This window comes from Solanum dulcamara, chromosome 1 (genome assembly GCF_947179165.1).
Source record: "Solanum dulcamara chromosome 1, daSolDulc1.2, whole genome shotgun sequence".
Classification (NCBI taxonomy): Eukaryota; Viridiplantae; Streptophyta; class Magnoliopsida; order Solanales; family Solanaceae; genus Solanum; species Solanum dulcamara.
In genome coordinates, this window is record NC_077237.1 from 4,546,847 (window position 1) to 4,569,788 (window position 22,942).

The 22,942-nt window shown below is 35.3% G+C and overlaps 1 protein-coding gene across 3 annotated transcripts; it reads left to right on the top strand.

Moving 5' to 3' along the window:
• Positions 1–277: 277 nt before the first annotated feature.
• LOC129898987 (CMP-sialic acid transporter 3-like) lies at positions 278–19,193 on the top strand. Of its 3 annotated transcripts, XM_055973730.1 has the most exons (15): positions 278–564; positions 8,469–8,585; positions 8,805–8,861; positions 9,525–9,602; positions 10,261–10,305; positions 11,034–11,093; positions 11,239–11,361; positions 11,673–11,750; positions 12,110–12,179; positions 15,413–15,520; positions 15,975–16,108; positions 16,190–16,266; positions 17,691–17,739; positions 17,823–17,882; positions 18,710–19,193. In XM_055973730.1, the coding sequence occupies exons 1-14, from the start codon at positions 397–399 to the stop codon at positions 17,871–17,873; spliced, it is 1,215 nt and encodes a 404-aa protein (XP_055829705.1). In that variant the 5' UTR covers positions 278–396; the 3' UTR covers positions 17,874–17,882; positions 18,710–19,193. The 3 variants fall into 3 exon arrangements, 1 of the variants encoding a protein (XP_055829705.1); XR_008769459.1 differs by lacking the exon at positions 18,710–19,193 and having other exon boundaries at positions 16,190–17,739; XR_008769460.1 differs by lacking the exons at positions 278–564; positions 18,710–19,193 and adding an exon at positions 832–898 and having other exon boundaries at positions 16,190–17,739.
• Positions 19,194–22,942: the final 3,749 nt, after the last annotated feature.

Sequence of the window (22,942 nt, forward strand, 5' to 3'; positions counted from 1 at the left end):
AATTTTTTTTCTAAATAAAACGCATATCCAAACAAAACTTCATAAACTCAAATTTTCAAAATCTATGTCCAAATGGAAGCTAAAAATGGATTAGAACAAATTAATTTCCTTTTTAGAAGACAAATATACCCTCCTCAATCCCTATTCCATCTACATCCAAATTCCAATCTATGGGTAGTTGAGTCATTTCATCTATACTTTCAAGAATATTCCAAGAAGGAAAAGACTTTCTTATATACATTATACTGTTCCTTTAAATAAAAATTCAGATCCAACTAATTTCTTCGCTAAATCGATCGATCGTCCGTCCGTTCATCGGAAATTTTTTACCGGTACAGATAATCGCATTGACGGTATAAGTTCGAGTTCCGGTGAGAAACGAACTAACTGAGAAAGATGAATGGAGTGGCGGAATGCAGCGTTTGCCACTCGAAATTGGAAGTTTCGCCAAATAAAAGAACGGTTTCAAAAGCTTATGATCGTCATCGCATTGTTGTATCGGTGAAAACTCGAGCTTTCAACGTCTTTTTGGTTGTCGGTGACTGCGTTTTGGTCGGTTTACAGGTATGTGAAACTTGCATTGTGAATTTTGCGGTTTGGAATAGTATTACTACTTGCTCTTCAACTATTAAGCTAGAAATAATCAGCTGAAGAACAAATTTTTTATTGTGAACGTAGAAGGTTAGCTTGTATGAAGCAAACCCTTTTTGAGCTGAGCTAGAAAAAGTGAGTTTGTTTGTTTTGGTAAATTTAAAGAAGACGTTTGTCTCATTGGCTTGAAGATGAACAGATACAAAAGGCTATGATCGTCGTCGCACTGATGTATAGTTGAAAACTCGATCTTTTAACTTCTTTTCGGTTGTCACTTGTCAGTGACTGCATTTTGGTCGGTTTACAGGTATTAAATTTTCGCTGTAGTAGCTTATGTGAAAGTCATATCGTGAGTTTTGTGGTTTGTATAGTGTTACTACTTGCTCTTCTACTATTAAGGTAGAAATAATCAGCTCAAGAATGATCTTTTTTATTGTGAATTTGTTGGATAAAATATGCACGTAGGCCGTTAACTAGTATGAAGCAAATCCTATTGAGCTAGAAAAAGTGAGTTTTTTTTGGTGAATTGAAAGCCACAAAGTAAAGAAGACGTATGCATTAGTGCCTGGAAGGTGAATAGATACAAATTCATTTGCAAAAGATAATGTAGAAGCCTGAGTATCAGGAACTGCAACCTGTCAAAAGCATCTGCATCAATAAAATGCTGAAAGTTGATAAAAGTCTTGTGACATGTGGAGTTAGTTGGTGAAATAAAGTAGGAGAGGCAGACGGCAGTTTCTAGCAGAATCATTTCTTTTTTTTTCATTTTAAGGTGTGATTGGCGGAGGGGAGGTGGCATGTGATTCATCACAGGTGTATCTTAGTGCAGAATCATTTTTCTTATGAACGGGAATGGAACTCGGGGATAATGGACCAGTCCGTCTATCCTTCTCCCCTAAATACTAAACTTGGTTCGAACTTAGTAACTCACACCTACTACACATCTTGTGTTCTACCTTTGTTGTTGAATCAAACCCCGAAGGCTCTTAGTTTAGAATGATATTAGTCTCAAGAGTTCAAAAGTATCCCATTTTTCTATGTTAATACACTAAGAGCAATACCTAGGCATGTTGGCATTGTTTTGGAAGCCTAACTTTTGCAGAATGTCACTGTGATTCCATTAGCTCTCTATCTTAGCATTGCAAGAGCCCCTCTTTGGAACAAACCATTGAGAAATACTGGAGCTAATGAAGGGCTGGATTTAGTAGCTGGACTTGTTGATATATTTTGGTCTATCCTAAAATTATTTTCCTTTGACTATCAGGGTTGTAGTATTGAATATGTTTACTTCTGCTGGTTTTTCCCTTGATTGAGGTAATTGATATTTTTGTATTAAAATATGCTAACTTTTTCAAAACTATTGATATTAATAAAAATGAGTCATCTTGGAATGTAGAAGGTAAAATGGCTCAAAAGAGTAATTTTTTTTTGGAGAAAGGTAACATTTGTATGTATTGATTAAACCAGTACATGGGTTGCACTCAAAACCATAATTACAACTTATTCAACAAAACAGGATATCTGAATCTAAAATCTAACAAGAGCCCAAGGATCTCAATAATTGACTCAGTATCCTCTAGGTACATCTGTTTGCACCAGAAAAAAAAGTCTGATACAATTCAATTTGATCTTCTGAAGATCACAACTTTTGCTCTCAAAACATCTAGCATTTCTCTCTCTCCAGATTGTCCACTAGATACAGGCTGGGACAATCCTCCATTTGTCTCTGTCTGACGCTCCCACACCTACCTCTTCCCAACTGTAGAGAAGGTGGGTGATTCTGTTAGGCATTGCCCAAACAACACCCCTGAGGTTGATAAAAATCCTCCAAAGTTGGGTTGTTATCTTGCACTGTAAAAACAGATGGCTGACTGGCTCAACCTCTTCTCCACACAAATAGCATTTAGAGCACATAGAGAACTTCCTCTTCTTGAGATTTTCTTGTGTCAGGATTGCTTTTCTTGCCAGTAGCCAAGTAAAACATGCCACCTTGAAGGGTATTTTTGTTTTCCAGATCTGTTTCCATGGCCATTGTGTTGGTTGTTGTCCACCTTTGTTCAAAAACTTGTATGCTGACTTTACCTTAAACACGCCTTTGCTATCTCTGCTCCACCATAATCTATCAGCCTCATCCTTTGTCCCTATGAACTCTTCCAAAGCTCTGAAAAAATCTGTCACAGTTTCGATTTCTCAGTCATTAAAATTCCTTCTAAACTGGATGTTCCATCCTCCATGTGTCCAACTGTCAGCTAAACTCATTTGCTGATGTACTGCCAAAACATAGATCTCAGGAAAAAGGTTTTTTAAACTAGCTTTTCCCAGCCATTTATCCTCCCAAAAGGAGGTCTTACTTCCATTGCCTAACCTCACAGTTGTGTTATTTCTCAAAAAAAGGCCAAAAGATTCTGTAGACCTCCATAGACTTACACCATAGGGTGTAAATACCTCATTAGTCATCCATTTGTTCTCCTCTCCATATTTATCTTTAATTACTTTGCTCGGTGTGCTTGAGGCTCTTGTGAGTATCTCCATAACCAGTTCAGTCTGAGTGCCTTGCTTTGCATTTTCAAGTTTCTTACTCCTAAACCCCCTCCTTCTTTCCCCAAAGAACATTGTTCCATTTGACCAAGTGTTGAACAGTAAAGTCATTTTCCTTAATCCCTTTTCAAAGAAAATCTCTCCTAATCTTGTCTAAACTTTCTATCACTCCATCAGAAATGGAAAAGATAGACATCATGTAGGTTGGGAGAGCATCCAAAACAGAATTGATGAGAGTGACTCTGCCACCTAAGGAGATATATTGAGATTTCCATCTAGTTAACTTTTTCTCACATTTTTCATTCACTGAGTTCCAAATGCTCATGCCCTTTGACTTGGCACCTAGAAGCATATCCAGGTACATAGTTGGCAGGGAACCTACTTCCCCTCCCAAAATCCAAGACAACTCCAACATATTAGGGAATTCATTGATTGGAAACAACTGGCTTTTTCTCCAGTTGATATGAAGTCCAGAAACTCCCTCAAAAAAGCACTAAAATTGATCTCAGGATCGGTAATTGCCCTTCCTCAGCATCACAGAAAATTAAGGTATCATCAGCATACTGGAGGTGTGTGACTTCCATGTTGGCATTTGAACTTGCAGTTTGGTTTGTGACTACCTCAAAACCTCTTAGACATTCATTATTCCTAGCCACCTTTATCGTGTAATTTAGACCCTCCATGACTATGATAAAGAGAAAAGGAGACAAAGGATCCCCCCTGCCTCAAACCCCTGTTTACATTAAAAAGCCTTCTGGTGTTCCATTTATAAGAACTGAAAATCTTACAGTGGAGATGCAATATCTTACCCAGTGAATCAACTTCCTTCCAAACCCCATACGTGAGAGCATTTTCAGCAAAAATTTCCAGTTTACATGGTCGTATGCCTTCTCAATATCCAATTTGCACAAAATTCCTGCCTTTCCTTGAGTAATTCTGGAATCTACCACTTCATTTGCAATTAGGATAGCATCAATTATTTGTCTTTTTTTTTTTATGAAAGCTATCTTTTGAACATCTAGCAGCTTGTCAACAACTCTCTTCAATTTTTCTGTCAGCACCTTTGATAGCAGCTTGTAGACACTACCTATGAGACTGATAGGTCTGAAATCTCTCTGTTCCTTGGCTCCATTCTTCTTTGGAATCAAAGAAATGTATGTGGCATTGGAACTTTTCTCAAATACACCAAGAGAATGGAAGTTCTTGAAAGTTTCCATGATATCCTTTTTTTACTACATCCCAGCATTTGATATAAAACCCCATTGTGAAGCCATCTGGACCAGGAGCTTTATCCTTTGCATTCATCTTCAAACATGAAAACACTTCTTGTTCCTCAAACTCCCCTTGCATAGCTTCTCTTTCCTCTTCAGTGATCACTGGACAATTGATCAAGTTAATTGAAGGTCTCCAAACTGTGTTTTCTTAATATAACTTCTGATAGAACCCACTAATTTCCCCTCTGATTCTCACCGGATCCATCACAGATTCATCTTCAATCATCAGTTGGTGAATATTATTGTTTCTTTTATGTGCATTGGCCACTTTGTGAAAATATTTGGTATTTTTGCCCCCCTCTTTCAGTCAAAGTGCCCTTGATCTTTGTCTCCATGCTATCTCTTCATTTTTTAAGTGTTCTTCATAATCCATTAGAGGAGATGCCTTCAAAGCTGCCTCTGATTCTGTTAAAGTTCTGTTCTCCATTACTGTATCTAGAATGGCTAACTCGCTTAGTATTTGGACTTTCTGCATTCTTAGATTTCCAAAACTCATGTTGCTCCACTCCTTCAGTTTGTCTTTTAAAGACTTTAATTTACATCCCAGGATGTAATCAGGCTTCCCAATGAAAACAAAAGACTCCCACCACCCTCTGACTCTTTCCACAAAACCCTCAGTATTCAACCACCAGTTATCAAACTTGAAATAGGATTTGTTGTGAACCCAGGCTCCACATTGTAGTGCAATTGGATTATGATCTGAGCATAATATCTGCAACGCAACCTGTTTAATTTTGCTGAAACTGTCATCCCACTCCTTATATATCAGAATCCTATCAATTCTAGAAGCAGCATTGTTGTTTTCTCCTTTGAACCAGGTAAAGCTCCCCCCTTCTAGTTGTAAATCCAAAAAATCCATGTCTTCAATGAAGTCAGAAAAATCTACCATTGTTGTTGTTCTCCTCTTGCAATTATTTCTCTTCTCAGATGGAAATTTTGTGACATTGAAGTCACCACACACTGTCCATGGTCCTTCAAACAGACTTTTGGCAGCTCCTATTTCCTCTCATACATGTTCTCTTTCAAATCTGCAATTTGGAGCATATACTCCTGTAGTATGCTGGTTATAATCCTGCAACAGAGCCTCAAATTTACATGTAAGAGTGTAAGAGCCAATTTCCAGAACTTCCCCTCTCCAAGATCTGCTATCCCATAACATCAGAATTCCCCTTCTAGTGCCACTAGCTTGAAGACAAGCATATTTGACCCATCTTCCACCCCATAATTCTTTTATTATATCTTTAATCTCCCCATTCCTGTAGACAGACTATGTCTGCATTCCAGTTGAGAATTAAGCTCTTCACCAATCTTCTTTTATCCCCACAATTAAGTCCCCTTAAATTCCAGGACACAAGTTTTACTTTCATGGTGAAACCTTGTCCTCTTTCCCCCTCTCTTTTCCCATCACTCTTGAAATTGATGTCAAAAGATGCGGGCCTTTTAAGCTCCTGAACCCCCTTGTATCTAGGCCTCTTTGGAATCATTTTCTATCTTTCTAGCCTGCCTGCAGCAATCTATTTGCATAAGTAACTCCAACGACTCCTCCTCATGTCCTTGGAAATCAAACCCAAACATTTTACCCAGCTTAATCAGACTGTCTTACCCAAGCAGATGTCTCCTTCTCCTTCCGAATAATAAGACTCTAATCCTGTTGGATTAGTTCCACATGTTCCACCATCCACTCTTCAATTTGTGTGTCATTCTGCATGGTAACTATGGTGCTTTGGTCCATTGAGATTTCCATAGCCAAATCTGCTTTGCCGCTGCTAACCTCCTTCGTTGTTGCCTCCGGAATGCCCTCTAGATGATTTCCTGTATCTCCTATGTCTGATAAGTTTTTCCCATAATATGCATGTGCTCCTTCTTTCGCGCTTTCCAGTTCCAAATAATCGCGCTGTGGAACTGAGACTTCGCCTATCACTTCTGAGGAAAGAGGGTCGCAAAAACCTTCATTAATTGGGCTTGATAGGTCATTAAAAATGACATTGTCTCTATCAGGCCCAATTTTATTTTTCTTGGAGACTCAGCCAAAATGGTGTCTGGGAAAAGCTTGGATTTCCACCTCCTTCTCACAGTGACCTTTGACTTACATTTAAAAAAAACAACAGCTGTCTCTGTACACCCCATGTGTTTTTGCTGAAACTCAACAGTCGTAGGTATGACACTTTGTCCCTTCCCTTCTATGGACAACGCTATTGCATGCTGGTCCTGTGACGAAGAGGGACCTTTGGGTCCAGTGCCACATTCTCCCATCTCCGGCAGTATCTTCTAGGAACTGTCTCCCAATTCCGGCGACGCCATCTGGAATCGGACTTTCTTTTCCACCCAGATGGGGATGAAAAACTTTATTCCATCTCTTTCAACTGATACCTCGTTAGGGCAACTTTGACCATCTCCTATGATTTTGATTCTTGCCCACTTCAAATGGTTTTTCAGACCTGTCTCCTCTTGTATTTCGATCCAGCCACTGCAAATATTCCCAATTTCTGGTAAAATCCGTTGCAACCATAGCTGTAATGGAACCCCCAAGGCTCGAATCCAAGTGGTTTTGGATTTCTGGTTTGAATTTTCGCATCCTATTACTGGGTTCCACCAATGTAAATACATTTTGATTTTCCCCATCTCCACTCCTTCTGGACAATTTGTTCAGCCATGTTCCGAACGGAAACTCGAACAAAAACGAGTTGTTTGCCATCTCATATATGCTTATTCCAAAAACTGTTTTCCAAGAAATCTCACTCCATCTCCCTATGTCTGATAAAGAAGGGAGTTCTTTTTCTCCCTCTTTAAACGAACCCACTATGCATCTCTTGAAAAGGCCGGTGTCTCTCGCTCCATGGGGTTCTGTAATATGGAGATCACCTTCATGGTAAGAGAGTGTTGTCTCGCGAAGTGTATTTGAATGCCATTTGCTTTCCCCTGCTGCTTGGGCATAGGAGAGATCTTCCTTAAATAGTCTGGGCTGTACTGCAAACTTCGGTTGGTGAGAGCATTGAATGAACTTCTCTATCTTAAAAGCTATGTCATTCTACCCTGCATTTAAGGCTAGCTCAGGGATGATTATAACTGATCTTTCCAGGCCATGTTGAGAGATAATGCTTATATATCTGCCATGGTCATTCACCTTCCTTGTTCAGAAAGTCTCTGCAAGTTTCTCCTTGTTCCTCCATCTCCTGATCACTTTTTCTTTATCCATGCCTCTTTAAGAATGGTGCACAGCCATTTCATAGTCTTTACACTCATAGTTGATCTTCTCATCATGTTACGACTTCTCTCCACCCATTCAAACCATGTATCTCTTCCCACTATCCATCTGGTGATGTCAAAAGACTTGAAACTTGTGTTGAAATATATCCTGTTTTCCTCCATCAGTAATCTGGAATGGAACTGCTCAGGCTATTTGGAAAGGAAGAAAGAAAAGTGGTGTAAGCTGCCACAGAGTGTGATAGCTTGGAATAGAAAGAAAGAGATTCCGGCAAGGACTTGCCGGAAAAGGGAAGGTTTTCTCTCTCCTAGGAAGTAGGAGAAAGGGAGTCTTGGGAGTTGTGCCTGAGTTTTTAATTAGCATGGTTAATTTCTGATGATAAAAGAATGTCAAAAAAAAGAGTAAATTGATGGGTAAGTCTAAGTTTCATTTTTGAATGTCATCAATTTTCTCATGATTTTACAAAATCATCTTTGAAACACTTCCCTTGGTAAAACATTTACAGAGATTGTTGCCAATAAAAGTACCTCATAGTCTAAATATCCTACTTAATAGAGGTTTATGCCAATAAGAGTACCTCATAGTGTAAATATCCTCTTTTAGTGAAGGTTGGTTGTTGGTATGACCTTGAGCTTTTGATTTTATTTTCTTTCGTTGAATATTGAATATTACGAATTTGTATTTATTTAAAGAAAAATGTGTATTAGAGTAGTTATTTCGTAGAACTTGGTTATAAAAAAAAGTAGTTATTTTGCACCGAGTACTACTTGAATATTTCGGTTTTCTTTATTTAAGTTTCTAAATTATGCTATATATGTATATTGAACAAAATATGTTTTCATTTCTTTCTTTTATTGCAGCCTATACTTGTATATATGTCAAAAGTTGATGGCAAATTCAAGTTCAGTCCCATTAGTGTTAATTTTTTGACTGAGTTGGCAAAAGTTGCATTTGCACTAGTAATGCTATGCTTAGAGGTATGGGGCTTTGTCTCTCTTCATTGACTTAACTTATTCGGTAACCTTCTACACCTTCAATTTTCTATGAGCTTCTTCTCTTCTTTTTCAATATAACAAAATTCTCTACCAGGTATTGCTCATATGCATCTTAATTTGTTCTTAATTTCTTGATTTCTTGATACCTTGGTATAACTATCACTTGTTTTAAAATGTCTCAATCTCTTGTATCATTTGAAGGCTCGAAACCAGAAGGCTGGTGAGAAGTCTCCTCTTTCTTTCTCCACATTGTTCCAGGTAAGACTTGTTAATACTCAAAAGTGATTTTACTTGTTTTAAATAGATATACAAGTTTCATGTGAAGTTGTGCCAAACAATAAAAAAATGTTTCCAATGAGACATGTCTTTTTCATTTATATGAAGAATATACCTACTATTTGTTTTTATCAAGTAAAAGTAATTTCATTCATAAACATGGCCAAACTGGCTGTATACAAGGGGTATACCAAAAGATAGAGAATCTACAAAATATATGATTCTCTACAAACTTCACCCAACCATCTATACAACAAGGACCTTTCTGTGTGCACCAAAAGAAAATAAGGGAATGGAGACTACTCCTCAACTGAGAGAAACTCGAGTCTACTCCTTCTAAAGCAGTTGCTCCAGGTCCTTCAGCAGGCACTGACCTCACCCGGGAAAAGGTGGGAACCTATCTGGCCACAGAGGAAGAGTAATAGGTTTCTATTTCACCAAGTTAATTTTTTCTAACTAATATGTGAATGGGCTTTGTTCTTTAATACATACGCCAATCTTAACTTTGAAATTAATGAATCTAACTGCTCAGAAGTTCTCTGACATTCCTCTACCAGTTAGGACACAAGTGGGATATTAAGAGTTGTAGTGAAGTTTGTTCATGGCAACTTTTGTTACAAACTGGTTTTCCTTTATTAATTGCAGGCCGCTCGTAACAATGTGCTTCTGGCTGTTCCTGCTCTGCTTTATGCTATTAATAACTATCTTAAGTTTATCATGCAGGTAAATTTTTTCGGTCGTTTCTCATTTGGATATTAATAGGCTACTTGTGAGATGCTTATCAAATTCTCATAACTTACTGCCCTTATCTTAGATGGGAACAAATACAAGGAATGGGTTACAAAGAGATTCATATAGCCAACCTCAGCTAGCTTGGGATTGAAGCATATTGATTAATATGACTGTTGTCTTCTTTTTTTGTCTCCCACTAGTGTACTATTCTAGTATTATTAAGAAATATCATGTGCTTTCCAAGCTATAGATATCTATGTACATATAACTTAAAAAATACATTACAAGAAGATTTGCTTTTATAGCCTCTTTTGTTGCTTTAGATCAGACAGTAAATTATCTTCCCTGAAAGTTGAGAACTTTGGCATGAAGAGATTTGGTTGTTATTTCAAGTGGAATTATTTAACCTTCTGGATTTCGTATAATCTCTATCTGTTATGATTATTTTCTTCAAAATTTTATGTTAAGGTTATTGGTAATTTGTAATTCATGTCCACTGCCTATGTACTTTTGTCTTTTGTGCTTTTGTTCGTAACTCGTAAGGACTCGCTTTCTTCTCTAGCCCTAAAGTTTTGCAGTGTTGGTGCATGTTATTGAAGTTCAATTATCCTCTCGCACTTCCTAATGACACTTCTGTTACTTCGTGCAGTTATATTTTAACCCTGCTACTGTAAAGATGCTGAGTAACTTGAAGGTATCCATTTGCTTATAGTTATTGCTGACACTTTCAGACTTTGCAATTTACTTGCAATTCTTCAGTAATTTTGGTTCGATGAGTTATATCTCCTTGATAAATCAGCTACTAGCATTTTTTTAAAAAAAAAAAATTAATTGTCAAAAACCAAAATATGCAAGTAGCTGATTATCAAGTGGATCTTACATGCTAGATTAATTACAATCTCTGTTTGCTATCTTTTGTTTCTGCTTCAGTGTTAGCTTTAACTGAGTGTCCACAGTCAGGTTTTACTAGTAGGTGTTAAAATTTCCACATTTGTGCACTCAAGATTGAATGGAAGATAAACAACTATGAGCTTATTTCTCGTTAGATGGTTGAGATGGGTAGTCATTTTTTGCCTTTATGATATTGGTTGTGCCCACCAACTTGCGTGCACCTTGGTTGATCCAACTGGCTGCCTGTCCAACTCACAAGCACAGGTTTCCATGGGTAACCTTTCCCTCCAAATATGGAGCCGATAGGCTCACATCAAGTATTTGTAGTTGGGATTTGGTGGTGAGCTGGTTAGTCTTTTAATTGTAGCTCCTATCCAAGGATGGTGTGATTACTCTTGTGATGCCTAATGTGAGGATTCACTTATTTCGTGTCATACTTGTACCATATCTTTCCTTTCTGCTGCTGATTGATTTATCTTCTTAAATTTTGTGTTGGTGATTGTTTTCTTTTTTAATTCTTAAACCATGCAGGTTTTGGTAATTGCAATCTTGTTAAAGATAGTTATGAAACGTCATTTTTCCATAATTCAGGTTGGTAAAACTAACATAGGTTTATCTATGAGCTATAGTCAACTGTATTTAATTGATTTTTAAGATTTGCCCGTTCTGTGTTTATGCATCTTGGACCCTGAAAGAATGCTAGCTATATATGACTATCAAAATTAAATGGTCACAGTGGGAGGCTCTTGCACTATTGCTTATTGGCATCAGTGTGAATCAGCTGCGCTCTCTGCCGGAAGGTGCAACAACTTTGGATCTTACAGTGACAACAGGGGCATATTTGTATACCTTGATTTTTGTAAGTATTAATATGAAGATAATTCTTAATGACTACTCACATTCTTTGCTTAGGTGATCCATCAGATATTCCAGCTTTAAGTGTTACTGCCTTCAAGAATTATTTTACCTTGGGGAATCTGCGCAATAATTCACAATGTTTCATGTTCACACATGTTCCCTTTCTTTTTCTTTTTTAGTGTCCCAAGAGAATATAGGTGGTTCACAATACAGTGCCACTTGTACTGGACAAAACTTTATGTCATACTTTCTTGACTCTACCCCTGTTTGCCTTATTTAATGGATAGAAACTGATGCAATGTAATAATTCAGGTCACTGTTCCTTCACTGGCGTCTGTCTACAATGAATATGCTTTGAAAAGCCAATTTGAGACCAGCATTTATCCTCAGGTGAACTTTTGCTGTTGATTACTCCCAAAGTGCTTTAAGCGACTGCAGTGAGTTTGACTTCAGTCAGCTGGATCCCAGGCAAAACAATAGACATCTTCTCTTCCGTAGCTTCTTCTTTCATTTCCAATATTTCTTCACTGTCTCAGTTTGAACCATCGCATAGAATTGTATATTGATTTGCTAATAATCAGATTTTTTCTTAGCAATATTTTTGTTTGGTGTAATTATACAAAGCTAATAGTATGATAATCACCATCTTCCAAGGAGTTAAATGCTTGTAACCTCTTGGTGTGGTTTGTTTAATGGGTGTCTATGACTTTATTAATGATCCATACGAACAACTAAACTGCTCTTTGCAGAATTTGTTTTTGTACGGATATGGTGCAATCTTCAACTTCCTAGGCATACTTGGAACTGTCATTTACAAAGGTATGAATGGGACATCTTATCTTTTTTGTGTTGCCTAAGAATGAAGATCTCTTAACATTTACAAACATGTGATTAATGCAAAATATCTGAAAAAACTGATCAAATTATTAACTTCTTTCAAATTCTATCTTCAGGTTATCTTTATCTTCCCGCCTTTGTAACTTTCACCTCCTTGATGAATCAGTTACAACTTACACATATATTGTTGTCTCCCATTAAAGCGAAAATCAAGAGTCATTCAAGACATTCTGATTGCTGTATATTTGTACCATCACTGCCCGATGTATCCAGTTAGTAGGGTCTTTAAAATAATGCTTGAATAGTTAACCAATCCGAGTGACAAGCTTATCGGCTGGTGCTATTAAGATTTTTCTTTGTGATGCCCATTTCTTTTCCCAAGATTCCACAAGAATCAGTTGAAGGAGTATTCAATGGCTACCTCTCTTGAGATATTTCGACCAGCTCTTCTAAGTAGTTCGTCTTTAAGGACATAAAGCACACGGTGGGACACTGTAAAAGTGTTGCTTTTATCAAAGTAATCCCTGTCTCTATCCCCATCTCCAGCGATTGAGAGATACAGTTTTTCCGCTTAACTCTGTATCATCGGTTGCCAACATTCCATTTGGTTGTATTTTTCACTTAGTTGGAGGCCCAATATCTCGTAGACGATTTAATATTACATCCCCCTACTCTGGTCAAAACATCAATATCACTCACTTCTCCAATTTGGAAAAGCTCCAACTTCGTTGTATTGATGCAAAGTCATGACACTGCTTTAAACCAGGTCAAAATCCTGTAAAGTGCTCTAATATGTGTATGATAATACAAATGGAGAAAAAAAATTCACTTCGTGAATTGAAACAGGATAATATTACATATTGAGCTCGGGAATATGGAGTTAGAGACCTTAAAGGAGCATAATGGGAAATGGCATTGAAGATATGTAATTGAGAGAACGACCATGGAAGGTGATTTTTGGTAAGATATGGTGATGGCATTTCAGCTGATTCACGAGGGACATTCCTCTGCATACAAACTAGTTCATTGAGAGGAATCATGAAAGGAATAAATACATTGAGAGGAATCATGAAAGGAAAAAATGAATTTATTTAGGTCCATTGAGTTTTTGATTGGAAATAGGATGAGCATAGGCTTTTGTCTTGATTCATAATGTGGAAACAATACCTTGAAAGATAACCTTCCCAATTTATTCACATGGCCAACGAATAAGAGTAGTAGATGAGGCTCTAAGTCTCAAAGGGAACCGGATATCTTGGAGTATTTTTTAGAAAACCTTTTAGGATTGGGAGTTGAATGATGTGGAATCTTGTTTGGCAAGGCTTCATATCTTCAAACAGTTTGGTAATTATAAAAAAATCAGTTACATAGTTTAGTCAAGCAGATAGAATGATTTGTAAAGGTTCACCATCAAAATGCTTTTTCGTCAAGTATTTGTACAGATGCCTTGTTCAATGGTACAGAGCGGAACCCACGTGGTAAGCTATATGGAGTTGCTCGAAATCGGAAGGAATGTCACATTTGCATACTGTGCTGTCTGGAAAGGGAACCTGAATCTCTGATAGGAGACAAGTTGTTATCAGCCTCAGGAAGAGAGGATTAATTGTGGTGAGTCGGTGTTGTATGTGACCAAAGCATGGATAGAATGTGGATCATTTTTTATTGCATTGCGAGATTGCTTCAGAATTTTGCACCTTAATCTTATATGTCTGAAGATAGTAGCGAAATATTGGCAGGGTGGTCCTCATGTTCAGTCGAAAGGATGAAAAAGAAGCTAGGACAGCTCCTCTTTGCCTTTTTGAGTGTTATGGAGGGAAAGAGATGGTTAGATTTTTGGGAGGCTTCATGTATATGACTACAACTGTTTTGGGTGAACCAATGAAGGTAAAGCTGTTTTAAGGTGGACCTCAAGCCTTCTAGTATTTGAGGGGGAGGAAAGATTTATTGTGGTCTGGTTGTAGAATGATCTTGGAGAAAGAAAGACATTGTCAAGTGTGGTCTGGCAGAAATATACTTAGTTGCGCGGACTCTTCGTTTTTGTTGCCGCACCCGTGTCGACACGAGACTGGTGCGGGTGCGATTCGGTCAACCCACATCAGATACTTTGACCAAGAGTCCATGGACAACCCACATCAGATACATCAGACGGGTGCGGGATACGTGTGGGATTCGGTCAACCCACATCAGATACTTTGACCAAGATACTTTTCCTCTTGGTCAATATTCGTTGCTTCATACTTCAAGCCAAACAGAGAGATGCTAAATATTCAAGCGGTTGTGTTCCGACTTATGGTAAACAGTAGCACTGATTTGTAAGGAGAGTTGATGGAAGGTCTTGAATGACTTTCTTTTTCTTTTCTGAGGGGAAGAATATCTTTATCTTTATAACTATATTTTTATAATATTGAATATTTTTAACTGAATCCCCGCACTCGTATCCATACTCAGATTCGTATCCCCGAATCTTAAAATTTAGATTTTGCCAAATCCGACTCTCGGATATGCATCCATCTCGGACACCCGCACCCTAGTCCGAGCAACTTAGGAAATATGTATGTGTATCAAGTAACCAAAACAGAAAATAGAGCAATAAACTTTAGTCACTTGAGTGATATAACAAGCATCGTTCATCCATAATTTTTGCATATTAAGAAAGGGCTCAAGTAATTGTTGGATAAAAGATACTCCCTCCGTTTCAATTTGTTTTTCTGATTTTGACTTGGCATGGAGTTTAAGAAAGTAAAGAAGACTTTTGAATCTTGTAGTCTTAAACTAGAGATATGTAGAATGTACCAATATGCCCTCTAATCTTGTGCTTTTAAGCATGCCATGTGGAAAGTTGGAATTGTAGAATTGCCAAAAAATGAAAGACACTTTCTTGTTTAAACAAACTAAAAAGGAAAGTAATACAAAACAAATTGAAAAAGAGGGAGTATAAGGAAAGAATCAAATGAAGACATATAACAGTTACTCGTCATAATTTAAAAGTTAACAAAATGGACCTGGATTGTATCACTCTTAGATTGAGTACCATCTATAGCAGGATCCCCAATTGGTTATACATCCCAGGTCTTTTGAGTTTGCCTAAAATGCTTATGTTGCATCAATCCATCTCCCATTGTTAGTATGTTTTTTTTAATTTTGGTTGTTGGTTAATGCACAGAACTTATTCGATCCCTTTACTCGTGGCTTATTCTGTATCAAATGCTCTTCAGGACCTGACAGTTTCGATATCTTACGGGGACACTCACGAGCAACAGTGTTTTTAATATGCAATAATGCAGCTCAGGGAATCCTGTCTTCGTTTTTCTTCAAGTATGCAGGTGAGGCTTCTCTCTCTTATTTGGCTTCCCAAGTAGATTTTTGGCTTTTACCAATGAAGGTAATAGAATATATTTTAGAAGAATTAGTTGAATTATTAGCATGGAACCTCTTATTATTTGTGCTTGACAAGATGCATCCGTGTATACATCTTGTCTAACCATCTGATTTATATTCCCTAAACTTTTGGTGTTTTTATATTTCTGTTGTATGTGGGACTCGAGCTTTTTTCTCCTTAAATTTGTCCAATTTCTGCACGCCAAGCATGGATTGCTTGAATTTTTTTAGTTATTTTGCATGTGCTATTGAATTTAGATTCCTAGCTCATACAAGGTAGGTCCCATTTCTGGTAGTGAGCAACATGCAGATTTCATTTTTCCACGGTTGTTTGTATTTTCTTGTAAATGTATTAACTAAAAGCATTAACTAATCATAACTTTGTTTTTACATTTGCAGATACAATTCTGAAGAAGTATTCATCAACTGTCGCCACTATTTTCACTGGAATAGCATCTGCTCTACTGTTTGGACATCCCCTTACTATGAACTTCATCTTAGGAATCTCCATTGTGTTTATCTCGATGCATCAGGTTATATTTGGATGCTGTTATTTATTTTGAGTGGCATGCTTAGTGTTTTACTTGGACTTACGTCAAGCTTCAATTTTTCAGTTCTTTTCACCTCTTGCAAAGGTCAGGGATGAGCCACAAAATGGCAACCTGGAAATGGATTATCAGAAAAACTATAGGTGCACTCTTCTTTCAAGCTTCATGCTTTGTGAAAGTAAAACTGATATACACAAGAGATCGGGGTTACCATGCAACGACTTTCCTCAACAGGCTTTCAGATGCTTATCTCTAGATCTTCTCTTTAGATTGTGTTGGATCAAGTACTTATTGTTCATAGGAGTCGCAGTGTCGAAAGACTGTCTAAACTCCAAAAGTATGGGGGGATATTGGACTCAGGTTACAGTGTATACATATGTATGTTCGCAGACGTTATTAAAGAATTGGAAATATGTACCTCCTGTACACTAGGATGGTCTATAGCACTTGATCTGGTGTGAGAATATCTAGGATTCAGATGTTAAGAAAGTTTAAGTGCCCTTCGTATGCTAGTTGCAACTGAGTGAATCTTGGAGGGCAAATGGCAGAGCTCTACCTTTGATCACAAAAGGTCAAGATATCTTTCATGCAGTCAAGTGAGTTAATTTGGTATTTTTGCCTTAGATACGGAGCCCTTGAAATTTCATAAGCTCTTTATCCCCCGAAAGAGAAAAAGCTTTTCAACCTTAATATCCAAATTATTACTTTTTTTACTTTCCTGATTAAATGGTCCAGTTTCGGAATCGAAAGTAAAACAAGTGATGCCGAAGGTGCTTGATTGAATGACACTCAAATTTAAGACTGTCTTCACAGGTTGTCAGAATGGATAAAAATGAGAGCAAGGATTCAACTTTTTTCAAACGAGAAACCTATTAATGACTGCTAACAAAACCTATGAAATGAGATGTTATTGGCAAATGAAGCATGAAAAAAGAAAAGGTGTTTTCATATAAAAGACATTAGAATAGGGAATACCCTCCAGTTCGGAATTGGAAAAAGGAAAAGAAAGAGGAAGCATATGATTGAGGAATCCAATTCATAAGATCAGGAGCTCTTTTTTTGTTTATTAGAAGATTTTGGGCCGAGGGGAGTATTTCCAATGTCGTTGATGCAGGACTTGATGTACTAGAAGCATTGAGCCTCACTTAGTTTTTAATCATTTTTTTGCATTGCCGTGGTGCTTTTCTAATGTTACTCTCTGAATTATGAAAACAAAATAGGAATTTCATCAGGTTCCTTGTTTCCAAGAGCAAAGAGGGCTTAATGTTTTACTTTAAGTGGACATGAAATCAGGCAGGGTCAAGATGAAACAATTGTTTCTTCTGGTCCAATGGAGGGCCCACCTTTTTTTTCCCTTTAGTTTCCGTTAAACTATTATTTTTCTATTTATGGTCTTATACTCTTATAACTATGCAGGTAATGCACCTAATCTCAGTAATCACTTTGATAGTTTGATGCATGTTGTGTGAAATCTTTAGTTATTGTGTTGCCTTTCTTAAAACACATTTGATATCATCATTCTAGTGTTGTTTCTTTGGAAGAAAATATGAGTGCTTGATTTCTACAGTTCAAAGGATGGATCCTTCATAAATATGGCGGCTGGGGCAAGTGAAGATGTAAGACTCTGATCAACTTGCGAAAAAGAATTCAAAAGATTATGCATGCATGTATTTCTCATATCTTTTCATGACGTTTACAGGCTACCCATCGCATTGGACCTGATGAGAGAGAACCCCTTCTTCCCCAATAGTTATTATAGGTATGCATTCTCCTGGCACTCTTTTGCACTGTTGAATGATATCTGCAATAAATAGATTGCCTTTGTAGTCTCAGTTTGTCAGACACATACATAGTGGACTTTCAATAATTAGTTGATATGTTTCAGCATACTTGATAGATGGTTTTAGAGAAGCAAGGTGTTAAGACCCGTGTTATTGACTAATATAGTAATACATCCCTTGTTGAACTTTTAGGTCTGCTATTTGATCCTCATTAAAATTGACGATACGTTAGATTTTTTAGAAATATCAGGTTTATATCTAAACTATTTGGAACAACCTACTCTATAATCCTTATCAAATATTAGTGTAGCATCCCATTCTTGTGTATTTGGTTGAGGCCCATAAGCAAGACTCCTGTCTTTTATCAGTGGATGTAGGCGTTTGAAAGTGACAGCTTGTGGACGTGGTTGAGTATATCTAATTCTACAGATAAGGTTTAACTCATCTTACTCTGCTAACTCGTAATAAAAATTTGTCTGTATCGTTGCTTGGAAGTTATTAATGCGTGTGAATACCGACCTGGCTTGGTACCTCTTACTTGCCAACCTTGTACTCTTTTTCCAATGCTGATTATGTGCATACGTTCCAAGCCATGGCCATAGCAAGCATCAATTCTGTTTGTACCATAAACTCTTGCCTAGTTTTATGCCTATTATGCATGGTTTGCGTGAAATGTGACATTGATCCTACCTGTTTCGAATATATTAGCTAGAGTTGGTTCTAGTAAACTCAAACTACGTGATAAATGATGAATTGTGATGTGCTCAAGAGTATTTCTATTGATCCCTGAATTGAAACATGGCAGGATTGGATTACTGGAGAAACATCTTTGGCTGGTCGGTATCAATAGTTCGGATTGGGTCATTCTCTTGATATTTAACACCTCAGTATGCTAAGATGATTCTTTTCACCCTCCAGAATAGGTACACAATTCTCTTCTATGAAAATTTACCATAGCCCTTTTTTATAGTATGTTATGAGAGCTTCAGGAACCACAGTCGTTAATGTTGAGTTCTGGATGATGTGTTATCATCCGCTTTTGTATAGAATTTAGCTCATTACCCCTGACATTATTATCGCGTGCAGAGTACTTTCTGCATGCACATTCTCTGTAAATCTGGTCTGTGAATTCAAGTTAATGAATAATAGCAATAGAGCATAGCTACATTGTATAAAACAGGTTGCTTGTTTCATAGCTCCCTTTACAATATGAAACTTTATGTGAATGGAAGTATTGAAGGATTATGGTTCCAAATGCTAAAGGGATTTGTTAAATTTTGTACAAGATAAAGGCATGGTACGATTTTATAACTATGTTGTTTGAGCCAATTTGTACGCACGTCGACTAAAGGCATCATTGAGCGAAGTGCGTGGATACCCAATTTTGATGCTGCTATTTAAATTGTGCTTGCTTATAATTATTATTATTTTTGCATAGTGTATCACTTCGAGACAACTTCAATCTTGTTAAAGTCCAACTTCGGACAGAGTGTCTAAAATTTCATATGGATGGAGTTCAAGTCATTTATGTTTGATTCATGCACATAAGTTCAAACAAAATTCATTCAGGTCAGAAATGATTGAATTTCAGTCGTACATTGTTGATGTTCAAGCAAAAATGACTGAAGATCAAACATTTTTATATGAAATTCACTCGTATTTAACTTCAAAATTTTTTTGTTTGAGGTTCGATTTTGTCAAGTCTAAATTTAAATACCGTATGTTTAAAGTGGTGATATGTGTCAAAAAAAAAAAAGCGATTTCTCTTTTGTTGATATGAAATTATGATTATAAGTTAAAATTGGCATCCCAAGGTTTAGAAATTGGACCACTTGTTTGTTTTTGAAAGCTTCATTTGTTTGCTGTTATTGACTTCTCTTTTGCTTTTTCTTTGAAGTATCAATTGCTATTATTAAGTACCTTATATTAAGTTTCCATGAAAGGAGAAAGATGCTTGTACTTCTTTCAACTAATTAAAAATTAGTAAAACTTTGGTAATGCATCATCAATTACATGACAATCTACAAATTACCTATTTAATTATTCCTTTTTAATATAATGGACAATCTTTATTCCTTTATTTGGTTCCAATGTTTTACTTGATTATAAAAAAGTAAATTGTTTTCTAGCTCCACGAGGTAGAGGTAAGATTTATGTACACTACATTTTTTAAGCTCCACTTATGAGATTATATCTGGTATGTTATTGTTCTTGTCGTTGAATATAAAAGAGAACCATTTCCACCTTCTTTTTTGGTTATTGCTTGTTGTAGGAAATATCTTTATTATGACTTGCACTTCAGATATAAAATCATTTTTTTTGTTATTGCTTTTCGTAGGAAATAAATATGACTTTCACTTTAGAGTTTAGACCCAAAAGAACGTTTACTTTTTTGGGTTATTTGCTTTTCGTGGGAAATATCTTTATTATGACTTTCACTTCAGACCAAAGAATTATTAATGCAAAGAGGAAACAAAAAGAGGAAAATTTTAGCTCAAAATTAAGTACAATGAAATTGATTATATTACTAATTTTCTTCAAACTTGAGTTGATGATTAAATTTATTCACACTTGTTCTCTCGATTGTTACGAGTTCTTCTGTCTAATCTCTAAAAACGAAAGTCAGCTGACTTAGGAGTTAGTATTGATTCATGCAAAGATGCTTCTTTAAAACTAAAGTAAGGATACATAATATACATCTTTATATAATCCATTATCACTAAATCATAGTTAATCAATATATATTCTTTTCTCGATTTATCATTTAATTATGGTAAATTAATATAATTTGATGTGAACATCAGATGCGAGTACTTTTTTTTAATCAAAGGCGGAGCTAAAATTCTAGCTACAAATTCAATAGAATCCATAACTTTAGTTAAAATTTTGTATTTATATTAAAAAATTCACTTAATATAATTAATGATAACATAAAGTGGCAAAAATGGAGACGGGGCTTCCAAGTCCTAGAAAATTGACCCAGTATTCTTACATCCACTTCCTATCCATTGTGCAGCTTTTTTTTTAATAGCTTTGAATGCTAAGAATTTGAAGCATAATCCAAATACCAAAATAATAATATTAAATTCAGAGTAAATTACTTTTTTCATTTCAAAATCATTGTGACGTTTCAGTTTTTGAAAATTTATTTGACTAGTTCTTAAAATTAAATTTTATTAGATTAATTTACTTTTTTAAAATTAAAATTTTGATATATATTCAAAAACTATATAATTTATATTATTGAATTCTTTTTTATAAAAAAAATATGATAAGTATTTTAGAACGGAGGTTTTGCCATTGACCAAAAAGATCATAATATCTTACATGTAAATAATAATATTTAATTGGAAGAGGAGTTTAAGATATTCATTTCAACTTCTATATATAATACTAGTCATAAGAGAGATACTGTGCTAGCAGGGGCCTAATATATGTTGTTGTTTTTTGTTTTATGTGATGTTGAAAATTATATTTTTATGTTTTTAAAATTTTTAAATTGATAATTATTATGATTTATAAATCTTATGTCATTTTAATTAATACATATTATTTACTTTGTTCTATTTTATATCGCATTAAAATTTTATTTATCTTTTAAGTATTTTAAATTATTAATTATTGTGGTTTATAATATCTTTTACATAAATTTTAAATAATGTATTTTATTCTCTCTGTCCCAATTTATGTGGCACTGATAAAATTTGAAGAACCATTTAGATTTTGTCTATGTCTTTTAAATTTTTAAGTTGGTAATTATTGTGATTTGTTATACGTTTTACATCATGTGTTACTTCCTCCGTCCCAATTTAAATTTCTAATTATTGTGATTTATAGTACTATTTATATAAATTTTTGAAATTGCTAATCACTGTAATTTATAATACTTTGCACTTAATTTTTTAATATATAATATATTCCAAAAGAGTAAAAAAAATTAAAATAAAAAAATACAAAATTGAATATAAGTAGATACGTCAATGACTAGTTGTCTGCTTCAAACAGCGGAAGCAAGCAGGACAACAGAAGTTGCTCAAGCACGCAGCACTACCAAAAGCTGCTGAGTTATTCTCTTATATGAGTATAAAGTAATAGGTGATCGTTGAGAAAACAATTACTAAAACTTATTTGTGAGAGTTAATTTGATAGAAAAATAAACATGTTGATTAAAATTTTGAATGGTTTAACAAAATTCGAAAATATAAAATAGTACATATTTTGTTGGAGACGTAGAATGTGTCAAGTTGAAGAAAGAGTGTCATATAATTTGAAACTCTAGAAATATGACGATATTTTTATTTGAGGGGTGTAATGAACTAAAGAAACTACTAATAAAGAATTATATTATTGTAGAACTCAAGATAGCTAAAATTTAAAAGCCTAAAAATATTTAAATAACTAGTTGCATATAAAATAAAACAAAGTAGTATAATATAAAGTCTTATCCTTTTCTTCCTTCTCTTTTCCTTTATTTTTGTTTAATCATGCCTACTACTCTAGTTAGCCGCCAATTAATTAAATATACGTTTGTTCCCAAATAGGTAGCAATATAATTTTTATTATGTTCTAATTAAACTTGTATCATTAATTAGGTCATTAAATTGCTGTCAAGAATGAAAGGTGTAGATTTTATTAAAAATAATTGTCATCAAGGGTAATAATTTAGTTTAACTAATATATAAGGAAATGAAGCAACTATGAATTAAAACTAAGCTAGTAAAAATTTATTCACACCTAATATTTACATCAAATCATATTAATTTAGCATATTTAAGTGATAAATTAAGGTGATAATATATATTAATTAACAATAATTTAGTGATAATCATCTTTATGAAGACGCGGATAATGTATTTATTGATTTGTGATAGGTGTTAATATTATTAAACTAATTCCATTATAGAAACACAAGTAGAACATATGCATTTTTTTGGTTGTATTTTATCAATTTTTCAATCCATCAAACTAATTAATTAACGTTTAAGTTATATGCACTAATAGTAAAAAAAATAAAAAAATTACACTATTCAGGTCACTT